General features: G+C 36.9%; 1 protein-coding gene across 16 annotated transcripts in view; it reads left to right on the forward strand.

Annotated features, from left to right (window-relative positions):
- The window catches only part of UBR5 (ubiquitin protein ligase E3 component n-recognin 5), a 91,061-nt gene that overhangs the window by 62,269 nt on the left and 16,681 nt on the right, over window positions 1-12,111 (forward strand). For 13 of the 16 annotated variants that reach the window (XM_054193466.1, XM_054193470.1, XM_054193469.1 and 10 more), the window contains 17 exons: window positions 275-370; window positions 817-940; window positions 1,295-1,392; window positions 2,267-2,415; window positions 2,853-2,944; window positions 3,884-4,030; window positions 4,126-4,244; window positions 4,326-4,452; window positions 4,553-4,682; window positions 4,909-5,069; window positions 5,650-5,889; window positions 6,124-6,247; window positions 6,989-7,100; window positions 8,251-8,382; window positions 9,283-9,544; window positions 9,898-10,162; window positions 11,713-11,924. In XM_054193466.1, the coding sequence (XP_054049441.1) occupies window positions 275-370; window positions 817-940; window positions 1,295-1,392; window positions 2,267-2,415; window positions 2,853-2,944; window positions 3,884-4,030; window positions 4,126-4,244; window positions 4,326-4,452; window positions 4,553-4,682; window positions 4,909-5,069; window positions 5,650-5,889; window positions 6,124-6,247; window positions 6,989-7,100; window positions 8,251-8,382; window positions 9,283-9,544; window positions 9,898-10,162; window positions 11,713-11,924 (2,590 nt within the window). The remainder of the gene's footprint in view (window positions 1-274; window positions 371-816; window positions 941-1,294; window positions 1,393-2,266; window positions 2,416-2,852; window positions 2,945-3,883; window positions 4,031-4,125; window positions 4,245-4,325; window positions 4,453-4,552; window positions 4,683-4,908; window positions 5,070-5,649; window positions 5,890-6,123; window positions 6,248-6,988; window positions 7,101-8,250; window positions 8,383-9,282; window positions 9,545-9,897; window positions 10,163-11,712; window positions 11,925-12,111) is intronic. The other 3 variants (XM_054193467.1, XM_054193475.1, XM_054193477.1) reach the window with 3 other exon arrangements.

The raw sequence follows: 12,111 nt of genomic DNA on the forward strand, positions 1-12,111 counted from the left end.
GCAAGACGTCATGGAGGTGGCTTTAAAAGTTTACTGAAGACTTAACAGATGTTTTTAAATCCAGTACATGTCTTTCTAACGCTGGTGTCAAGCTTCTGTGAAGTGTGTTCTCTAATGTTGAGTTACATTACTAATCTAGGAATGTGGCCGTTTGTAGGAAAGCGTGCCAATTAAATACAGAAAACCTGCAGCGTGTTAGACACTGCAGAAAGAGCATGTTGTTAGGGATGTTTTTATGTATTGATATACATCCTGCTGTTCTGTTTACTGAAAGATGGTGACATTGATTTTATCCTGGCCCCCGCTGTGGGATCTCTTACCACAGCAGCGACTGGCACCGGCCAAGGACCTAGCACCTCCACGATACCAGGTGAGGACACACTGCTTATCTCATTATGCTTTAGAAGGAAAATAATCTCAAAAGCTGTCTTTGCTTGCACAGACTTTCTGCGTAGGAAACTGCCTCTTATCAGATGAAGACTGGATTGAAGGAGAATTTCACAAGTGTGCAGAAAGTAAATGAAGCACCATGCTGTGTTTTATGTAAAAATTATTTTTACTTGGGGAATGACAAATATGTAAAAATATGGTAATCGGTATGAAATTGGGATTACTGTCTGTATTTCGGAATGTAATTTGGAATTGAAATTTACAGTACTTCAGTGAAGTGTCGCTGAAACTGGCAAACCAGTGAATAGTCAGGCTACTGATTAATCACCCCAGTGAAACATTGAATTATTTGCTTTTAATAGGTAGTCATTTTTTGAGGAAAAACTGTTTCTCTGCAATCTTTTTTTTTTTTTTTCCTCATTACAGGTCCTTCTACTGAACCATCTGTAGTGGAATCAAAGGATCGGAAGGCAAATGCTCATTTCATACTGAAATTACTATGTGATAGTGTTGTTTTACAACCTTATCTTCGAGAATTGCTGTCAGCCAAGTAAGGATTTTCATATGAATTCTCACTAGCCTTTGTAGTAATATATCACCTGAAATTTATTACATAGAACTCTTTTTAAAAAGGATATTTAAAGGCATATTAGTGTAAGTGGAGAATGTTAGAATATTGGCTCTATTTGTGTCCTGCCATTCCTTAAAATTAGGTCTATTTCACAGAATTAAAACAGATTAAACAGTGCTTATTCACTCAGTGTTTTTTTTTTCTGTTCGCACAAGATCTGCAATGCTAAGTTTTCATACATTTGTTTTCCACCTCTTCTGTTTTAACAAAAAATTTCAGTGTGTTTTTTCAACTTGTCTGTTGTTTTGTGTTTTTTTTTTTTTTTTTCCCTAGGGATGCAAGAGGCATGACACCATTTATGTCGGCAGTTAGCGGCCGGGCATATCCTGCTGCAATTACAATTCTAGAAACTGCACAGAAAATTGCTAAAGGTACACCAGTTTCAGTAATTATTAGCGTGTGGTTTCCTTCTAAAATTTGGCATGTGTGCATATTCGTTATTACCAGCGATTTTTTTGGTGAAATTGCATGTGCTCGAGCAACTGGCAATGGTGGTAAACACTTCTTTCCAAAACACTGTATATTGCTGCATGTTTTGGAAGTCTTGCTATTTTCCTCTTTTGTAGTGTGTATATTACAATAGATTTACATGAATGTTACTGTTTTTGTGTTCTTTATAGTCTTTTCAGCATTTCATTGCTTTACAAACACCAGTGGATTAAGGTACTGGTTTTCAGTAGCACAAAGGTATCACCTGGAACTTCTTTCTTTGAATTGGGGAAAAAAACCCAGTATGATAAAGCAGTATGCCAAGCTAGATCCTATTCCTGAAAAGACTTCTGTACAAACACGTTTTGTGACTCTCTTTCGATGTTGGTATTTAATTGTTTAAGAGAAATGTGTGAAGTTGAACTTCAGGAGAAACTCAAGCAGCTTAGAACTGTGGTGTGACGAGGGCTGTAGGGCTGTGTGTATTCCTCATAAGAATATTGCCCATAAATTATTTTTTAATCCTTCAAAATTGTGATGCACTGAATTGATTAGGATATCAGTGAATTTAAAAGCGGGGAAGAGTTGGTGGTTGTATTTTTCAGTCAGAAATTTGCAGCAGCTTCTGTAAGAAATACCTTTAATGTGACAAGCAGAAAGCTTTCTCAAAAAACTGTGACAAGAGACTTGATTCAAATTTCCAAATCATTATGGGATTTTGTAATAGCAAACATCTGTAAAGTATGGATACTTTTGGTGGGGTTTTGTTATTTTTGGGGGTTTGTTTTTAACACTGGTATTCTATTGTTCTTTTAGCTGAAGCAACTTCCAGTGAAAAAGAAGATGATGTGTTTATGGGAATGGTCTGTCCTTCCGGTACAAATCCAGATGACTCTCCTTTGTATGTTTTGTGTTGTAATGATACATGCAGCTTTACGTGGACTGGTGCAGAACATATTAACCAAGTAAGGCTCTTCTTTTCTTCTTTTAAAGTAAATAGGGATGTGTTTCAACCATGGATTCTGTTAGTCTACTAATCTAATTTTTAAATTATTAAAGTTGCATTGTTTTAATTACTGTAACTTTTAAGTCTGGGACAGTTATTGCCTCCGCTAATTGCTTGGTACTCTCCAAGCTGGCTATGTTGGTCAGATATGGCTGGTTATGCGTGTGGCTTTTCCCCTCTGGATAGCTTTGGCAAAAAATTTGATGGAAACGGCTCTTTGAAAACACTGAATATTTTAACTAACGATAAAGTTTCACTTTCTAGAATTGACTTACTTCTAAGTGAAGGTATTTGTTGGAACAAATGCAATTTTATTGCAAACTGAACTGCTGTGAGATTGCAAGCACTGTAGGGAGAAAACTATGCATAATACTTCTGGTAAATTTTTTTTTTTAGGATATATTTGAATGCCGAACGTGTGGCCTATTGGAATCTCTTTGTTGTTGCACAGAATGTGCAAGGGTCTGTCACAAAGGACATGACTGCAAGTAAGTATTGTTTTCTGTTTCTTATAATTAAATCAATACTTTGTTATTTCATTTGTTTACTGATGATTAATAGGTTTTTTTCCTTAGTTGAAGTGTTCAGATATTAGAGAACAGAAGATTAATAAAATATTTAAAATAGCTTCTTTTCCTTCTGTTCTGTAAGATTTATTTTATGGGTCGGAATTGAAAGAGTAACCTTGAAGCAGTCTTGTACTGTTTTCACTTCATAGAATTTGGAGTAAATGAGTAATTCTAACACCCTCAAAGTGCTTAATACTCTAAGAATAATATATCTAAATAATACTGTGTTTTCATTTTGGGTGCCTCCAGTGAATCCTGATGACAGATCATTCTTGTAAAGGTTCAGAAAGAAGTGTAACATTAATCTCTAAGATCAACTCTAGTAAAGGGAAAAGTGAGCAAGCAGTCAAATGAACCTTCAAGATATCCCTGATGAACCTGGCCGAAGCTTTGAAACTGCAGATGTTTTGTGCCACTATTACAGGCTGTAAATGTTACAGTATTAATATCCTAGCTACAATAAGCTGACAGATAAAATTATAAAGGTATTCTCAGCATTGTAACAATTACTGAGATTTTACCACCTCATGAGGATTTTCAACTTAACTTTCTTGGCTGGAGGCTATTGTGGGGAAGAATAAATGGTCTTGGATGAGTTTTACTAAGGCACCATGAAAAGCTTTGTAGTGAAACTACCCTCTTAAAATGAGTGTAGGAAACAAGAGTAGCAAATGTCAAGTGTTGCCACATATAAACTCTGCATTTCTCTTTTAAGCGAGGTTTTGGCGTCTTGCTACTATAATAAACAAAAAACTCTAGCAGGAATCTTAATGTGTACGCTAACACCCTCAGCTTGCATAGAAAATATTTGATATATTACTGAACAATGTTGCAGCTCACCTTTTCTACTTCTTGTAGGCTCAAACGAACATCTCCAACAGCCTACTGTGATTGCTGGGAAAAGTGCAAGTGTAAAACACTAATTGCTGGACAAAAATCTGCTCGCCTTGATCTCCTCTACCGCCTGCTTACCACCACAAATCTTGTCACTATGCCAAATAGCAGGCAAGTTCATATTTGCAATGACGAGGGCAGAATAATTTTTGTTACTTTTGAATATGTGGTATATAATACCTCCATTAACCAATTTTTCATTACAGGGGAGAACATCTGCTGCTGTTCTTAGTACAGACAGTTGCTAGGCAAACTGTGGAACACTGCCAGTACAGACCACCTAGAATTAGGGAAGATCGTAATCGTAAAACTGCAAATCCTGAAGGTAAGAGCTGTTTCATTGAAATAAATTGCAAATTCCATATTTCAGTACCTCTTTCTTATATTGCTTTTTTTGTCTCTTTAGATTCTGATATGCCCGATCATGATTTAGAACCTCCTCGTTTTGCCCAGCTTGCTTTGGAACGTGTTTTGCAGGACTGGAATGCACTGAAGTCCATGATCATGTTTGGCTCCCAGGAAAATAAAGACCCGTGTGTATTTACACGTAGTTGTCCATGTAAAGTTTGATCTGATACTCGAGACCTGCTGACTTATATAAAATTTATTTCCTTTCTTTTTGTTTTTTCCAAGTCTTAGTGCAAGCAGTAGGATAGGTCATCTTCTGCCTGAAGAACAAGTTTACCTTAATCAGCAAAGTGGAACTATTCGCCTGGACTGTTTTACACACTGCCTTATTGTCAAGTGTACAGCAGACATTTTGGTAAGCACTCTTAGCCTTGTTTTACATTACGTTTTTCTGAATAATGTGATATTATGGTGTATCTCAAGTGATATGCTTGGAGGCTAATTTGAAAATAACTCAAGTTAGTTGTGTTTTTGTGAATTTATACTGTTACGACTGCGGCGTCCCTTTGAATCTTGATCTCTCCTGTTTCGTGCTTCTGAATTACACGTCATTATTGGGTTGTAATGACCTGTTTTTACAGCTCTTAGATACTCTACTGGGTACTCTGGTAAAGGAATTACAAAACAAGTATACGCCAGGACGCAGAGAAGAAGCTATTGCTGTTACAATGAGATTCCTGCGTTCTGTAGCAAGAGTGTTTGTCATTCTGAGTGTGGAAATGGCTTCCTCCAAAAAGAAAAAGTAAGTGGGGGGGTGTGTGTGGGGCTGTGTTGGTTGTGGTGGGTTTGGTTTGTTGGTTTGGTTTTTTTTTTAAATTTAAATATTTATTCTCTTATTAAATGAGTTGATACAAGTCAACAATAGGCAGAAACATGGGAATTAATTTGTGGTCTGTAGGCAGCATTGTGTGGAAAGGTGCAAAGCTCAAGATTGCACAATAGGTGCTGGTATGTCATGTAGCTTTTTAATACAAAGCTTGTTAAACTTACGTGTTCATACTGAACCTTTCTGTTTAAAATGTTTGGATTTTTGGAAGTAGGGTTTTTTAACATGTTAATATAAATTATCTGTGGTTGTTTGACAGTAGATATCCAGCCTTAGTCTTGAATTATTGAACAATAAATGTTTTAACTGACTTGAATAGCTGTGCATATTATTATTATACACACATGAATGTATGTATCTGTTAAAGATAATTGTCATGAGTGTTTTGGGGAAAAAAAAATATTGATATCACCATGCAGTGTTTTTTGTTGTTTGGGTTTTTTTTAAAAAAGAGACATATTTGACCTTTTTTTTTCCCCTGTATTTTTTCCCCTAGCAATTTTATTCCACAGCCAATTGGAAAATGTAAACGTGTATTCCAGGCATTATTGCCCTATGCTGTTGAAGAGTTGTGCAATGTAGCAGAATCTCTAATTATTCCAGTCAGGATGGGAATTGCACGTCCTACAGCACCCTTTACTCTTGCTAGCACTAGTATAGATGCCATGCAGGGAAGTGAAGAACTGTTTTCTGTGGAGCCTCTGCCACCCAGACCATCATCTGATCAGTCTAGCAGGTAAAAGTTGCTAAAGCTCACTGTTCATTCTTATCAAACACTTGGTAAAAGGTGGGTTTGGTTTGGGTTTTTGTTAGCTTTTCAATAACAGAAATGTGGTGAGGCTTCTTATTCTGGCCAAGCATTTTGAAAATACTTTCCTACTGACAGATTTCTACAGTAATGTAGGTTCATAATGACATCCAGAGGTCTAAATCTACTTTTGGGCGTTTGTTTGTTTATTTGTTTTTAAAGTTCTAGTCAATCTCAGTCATCCTACATCATAAGGAATCCTCAGCAGAGACGAATCAGTCAGTCACAACCAGTTCGTGGCAGGGATGAAGAACAAGATGATATCGTTTCAGCAGATGTGGAAGAGGTCAGTAGTCTTTTTTTTGTGTGGTTTTTTGTTTGTTTGGTTGTTTTTTTCTTCTTGGTATGGCACCTAATTCATTAGCACATACTTTGACATTTGAACATCTGAATCAGTGCATCAAGACCTCTGATTTGCAAAAGATACTGAAGTCCTGCGGTGCATTAAGCATTTTGTTCTGACAGAGCTTTGTAATCATTGTTTTGTATTCAGCAGTATTTAGTCATTTCAGAGTATATTAAGTGCCTCGCATTTGACACAATTACATATATACTAAGAAATACATCTGTCATTTCTTTTATATATAAACTTACACTATATTATAACTCCCAGTTAAAAAAGCTTTTGAGTCTTTCAGCACATGGTTGCTATTACGTAGTTTCTATTAGAGAACTAGAGAGTCTTTTACCAGGATGGTAGCTCTTCAATATTTAGAAACTAATTCTGGGTTTTATAGTCAGTTTTACCCTTCCATCATTAAAATCTAATGTCCAAGGCTATGTTTTGTTTGTGGTCTGGGCCTGATTATTTTTTTTTTCCACAATGCTGTGGGCTGTACAACCATGTACAACTACTGTGGCTGTAAGTTCATTTTCTGTTCACGCAGTTCAGTTGTGAGGTCATCTTTCTTAGATGTGTTTTTTTTTGTTAGTTTTTAAATAAAATTTTGCACTGAGTTTTTGAAAATTCGTAGATTGTCTCTGATATGGAACATACTCTAGCATAAAATTACAATGCTTTTTCCAGGTTGAGGTGGTTGAGGGGGTTGCTGGTGAAGAAGACCATCATGATGAACAGGAAGAACACGGTGAAGAAAACGCTGAAGCAGAAGGACAGCATGATGAGCATGATGAAGATGGTACGTATAATGTACATAAGGCACTTTACTGCTTGGACGAGCAAACTGTGTATCAAAACCAAAAGGCATCTTTGGAGTCACCAGTGAAAATGATTTGGGAGACTTGCACGTGTAGAGAGAATCCCAGAGTTTCAGACTACGCATCTTACAAAAGGAGATGAGTAAAATTGTAAATAATTCGTAGTAGGCAAGTACGTGAACATTTTTATTTTCGTCTTTCTGCATGAGGAGAAAATACTAAGATACCAAAGGATAAAAAAACCCAACCTAATGTTGGTTAACAATATCTGTTTTACCTTTTGTATTTGCTAACGTAAAATATTATTGACATAAACTACTTGAAGGACTGAAAAATAACCTAGCTCTTGTATGGCTAATGATAGAATAGCGGTTGTGGTAGATGTTTTCTCAAAAAGGATCTGAATCATGGTGAGGTAGTTTTCAAACCAATCACAAACCATTAAAGTACATTTTAATATTTTTTTAGACAAAATCAATCCATTACGTATGAAAATTCTTGCCATTAATAATTTAATACTTGTCTCCTATTAGTTAGCTTAGGATTAGATGGCACAAAGCTATGATTTAAAAAAAAAAAAAATAGTTGTCTTCTCTTTCTGACCGTGCCTTGTATTTCCAGTCACCCCATTTGTAGTACAGGAAATCAGCTTATTCACTTGCTTAGTATTCAGAACATTGAATTCGCAAAACTTAAACTTGAATAGAACATGTTTTTTTTAATTAGATTTTTTTTATTATTTTTAAGTTTTCAGGTATTCCTTAGACATTCGTTTGAAACAGCATATGGTTAATTGTCCTAATACATATGCATGAAAAATTCTGGAGTCTTTTGGCTTGAGTAACTAATTCTGAATCCTTAAAGTCTTAATTTTCAGTGTGTGTGTATTGAATGTATATGTACAGTACAGAATGAGAGGGCCAAGGGTTGCTAATTGCTGGATAATAAGAAAATATGCTTTAAGTACAGCTGCATGTTTGCGCTGATTTTATGACCTCTCCCTGCATATCCATTAACTTCTGCTATAGTAATAGGCTCTGGGTTTTGTTTAATGTCTTATATGAGTCACTACAGTCATTCTATTTTTTTTCTCTTTCTAAACAAGAGATGTTTTGTATATTGTTTTTATAGGCAGTGATATGGAGTTGGATTTGCTAGCTGCTGCTGAAACAGAAAGTGACAGTGAGAGTAACCACAGTAATCAGGACAATGCTAGTGGGCGCAGAAGTGTTGTCACTGCAGCTACTGCTGGGTCAGAAGCAGGTATGACACAGCTAATGTTTAATCTAGCTGTTTGAATTTAGATATTAGGATTAAGTTGTACAGGAAAAAGAAATGTGTTAGTGATTGAACATGTCTAACAAGGGCAGAACTGGCTTCACCTAAAATATATTATTCTTTTTGCCTTTGGATCTGGACTGCATCCAGCACTCCAGAGGTGTGCTGGAGATACTACTTCACAACTAGATCAGACAGAGTGAGAATTACCTGGTTATGACGTTTTAACAAATACTTTTCCCTTGCAGTCTTATTTTCCTTTTCTTTATTTTTTTTCTCTTCAGCCAGCTTCTTCCCTCCCACCTCTGCCTTCCCCATGTTTCCTGTTTTTCCTTTGCTTTTTCTTTGCCTGTAATTGTAAGGTACTATGCAGAGTTTTTGGACAAGGAGATGCGCTAAGATGTGGCCTGTCTTTTTTGCTCTTATGGAGCTTCTGCGTGTGTTAGCTAGAGATTACCTTGTACGCTTGTGAAGTGAAATTAAATGTTTTAGTGTAGAAGTTAAAAATGGTTTAAAACAAAACATAAAACCTGACCAATCATTTTAAGGGTTTTTGAAAGCAACTGCTTTACCGTCCAGTTTAGAAGCATAATTTCTGGAATTCTTCGCGTGGGGGCAGAATCAGTGAAGAATTTCTTAGTCAAATTATTTCTTAATTTATGTTATGAAATGTTAGTAATCTTACTGCTTTTTCATGAAACCTCTGGAAAATTAGCAGTATGTTATTACGATAATTTATTAAAGATTTTCAGTAGTGGTACTTGAACCTTTTTAGTACATGTAGTTTCTTCTCATGGAAAAAGTTCACAACACTGGCATGATACATGTATATGTGCAAAGATGTGCAGTTGTCGGTTACTGTTTATTGCTTATTTTCCTCAACAGGAGCTAGCAGTGTTCCAGCATTTTTTTCTGAAGATGATTCTCAATCAAATGATTCTAGTGACTCTGATAGCAGCAGCAGTCAGAGTGATGACATAGAGCAGGAGACTTTCATGCTTGATGAGCCTCTGGAGCGAACCACAAATAGCTCACATGCAAATGGTGCTGCCCAAGCTCCCCGTTCCATGCAGTGGGCTGTGCGTAACACCCAAAACCAGAGGACTACCAGCACTGCTCCTTCTAGTACCTCAGCCCCAGCAGGCAAGTCTGAGTAAAACGCATGCATGAATGTTGGTTAACTCTGGCTTTGTTTCTTCCTCTATTTTTGTTCTCTTAAGGAAGAAATCTTATCTGTTTGTCTTAGAAGAACAGTGCTAACCTATCATGACTGTTCCAGTTCTGGTTTTGAATTTTAAAAAAGGAAGGATCTGTTGCAGTTCTTAAGAAGATATGAGTATTCTTACTGTAGCTAGTAGTTTTTTGCTGGTTACAGTTGTGATATCAGTAATATTTGCAAGTTTATTTCTAGAAATGTTCATGATACCAGTCAATACAGAAAATATGTAGCAAAGGTTAAATAAATTCATTAATGTCATACCTTCTTTTATGTTTAGCAAGTTCAGCAGGCTTGATTTACATTGATCCATCAAACTTACGCCGGAGCGGTACCATCAGTACGAGTGCTGCGGCAGCAGCTGCAGCACTTGAAGCCAGCAATGCAAGCAGCTATTTAACATCTGCAAGCAGTTTAGCAAGAGCATACAGTATTGTGATACGGCAGATATCTGATCTGATGGGTCTGATTCCCAAGTACAATCACTTAGTATACTCCCAGATCCCAGCTGCGGTGAAGCTGACTTATCAAGATGCAGTTAACTTGCAGGTAAGAACATCCAAATCGCTGTAGAGAAACATAATTTCAATACAGGTGGGTTGTGGTTTGTTGGTTTTTTTTTTTTTTTTTTAAATCATAGAATTGTTGGAGTTGGCAGTGACCTCTGAAGACTGTCTAGTCCAAATTCCCTGCACGGTCAACTGGAGGAAGCTGCTCAGGACTGTGTCCAGTTAGGTTTTGAATATGTCCAAGGATGGAGAGTTTGACAACTCTCATAGTAAAAAAGTTTTTTTCTTGAGTTTAAATGGACTTTCCAAGTATTTAAATTTGTGCCTATTGCCTCTTGTCCATTGACTGGGTATCACTGAGAAGAGTCTGTCTCTATATATTTATACCTTTTTATGAGGTATTTATACACACTGATAAGATCCTCCTGAGTTTGTTTCTTGAGTCTAAACTGTCCCAGCTTTCTCGGCCTCTTTGCATATAAGACATAGTGTAGATTGAAGTAGCTGTAGTTACTAATTCCATTAAACTGTTCATATTTCATATACATATATTCTTTCAAAAAAGGAATTTCCATTTTGTGTGTTTTGTTTTTTTGTTGTTTTTTTTTTTTTTTCAACTGTGTCTGACTGGTATCTAATTAACAGTTAAGTCAGGATTGACTGCTTTGGAGATACTAGTGATCTCTAGTAGAGATCTTTTGCCCTATTCTTTTTGACGTGAACTGTTGAGTCTGTAAGAGGAATAGTGTATAGAGTGAAATTATCTGTACTGAATTTAGTTCAAAAATAAACTATCAGAATAAAACCGCTGCTTTGGGGAGCCCAAGAAATCAAGTGATGCTACAAGAGATTTGTATTGGCACGTGAAAGCCTGACAGTGGAGGTTTCATTTTTATGCAGAAATGGGGTTGAGACAGCATATTGTTAGTTTAGTAGATACAAGATTTGAGGTGAGAGATGTTTTTGAAAACAGAAATGTAGAGGAGTGAAGAAAGCAGACTGATGTGGAATAAAAAAAACCCGCATCAGGTCAATGAAGTTAGCAAATGGCAAGAAAATCGGGCTCCAGAGCCAGTATTGGGAACAGGTGAAGAAGAGCCTGGACCAAGAGGAGAGGTTTGTATGTAGACATAGTTCTCCATGCAGGTCTTAGCTCTGTCGTCTTCACTAAGTAAGTTGCAAGGGGTGAAGAATGGTGAAAGATGTGGCTGGTGAATGCCATAGCAGGATGAGGGCTGTTAAAGCTACTAGAAAGTCAGGAATTGGACCAAAATCCCCAAGATGTGTGCACACCTTGGAGATGCTGGGTTGTCATAAGATGAGGAGTAGAAGAGATGCCCAAAGGGGAGAGAGGGGTGGTGAGAATGATTTACAGACACCAAGGTATTAAGTGATGAGAGATGCACACCACTACAGTCTCAATAGAGCTTTCAGAAACTGTTCACTGGTCATTCTTGAATGTGATTTTACAGCCTCTTTGTAGGGAGTTAGGTGTAACTGTAAAAGCCCCGGTGGAAACTTACATTGAGATTGCAGTCTCATCGTGTAGTTCTATAGTTTGCAAAACTCATTAAATCTCATTTTCTCTAGAATTATGTAGAAGAAAAGCTTATTCCTACTTGGAATTGGATGGTTAGTATCATGGACTCTACTGAAGCTCAGCTGCGTTATGGTTCTGCATTAGCATCTGCTGGTGATCCTGGGCATCCAAATCATCCGCTCCATGCTTCTCAGAACTCTGCCAGAAGGGAAAGGATGACAGCCCGTGAGGAAGCCAGCTTAAGAACACTTGAGGGAAGAAGGTATGAAAATAGGTTGATTTCTGCATGCGATATGAATTACCAGTTTTACAGTCAAATCTTGTTCACTGACATTTTAGGAATCAAGTTTTGTAATGCAGCAGTGTAGTTACTGTTTTGTTTTAAGTTGGCTTCCTGTGCCGTTGCTACTGTTTGGTTTATTCTGACGTACTAGATTCATCATGAGTAT

The sequence above is a fragment of the Rissa tridactyla genome, chromosome 2, assembly GCF_028500815.1.
Source record: "Rissa tridactyla isolate bRisTri1 chromosome 2, bRisTri1.patW.cur.20221130, whole genome shotgun sequence".
NCBI lineage: Eukaryota > Metazoa > Chordata > Aves > Charadriiformes > Laridae > Rissa > Rissa tridactyla.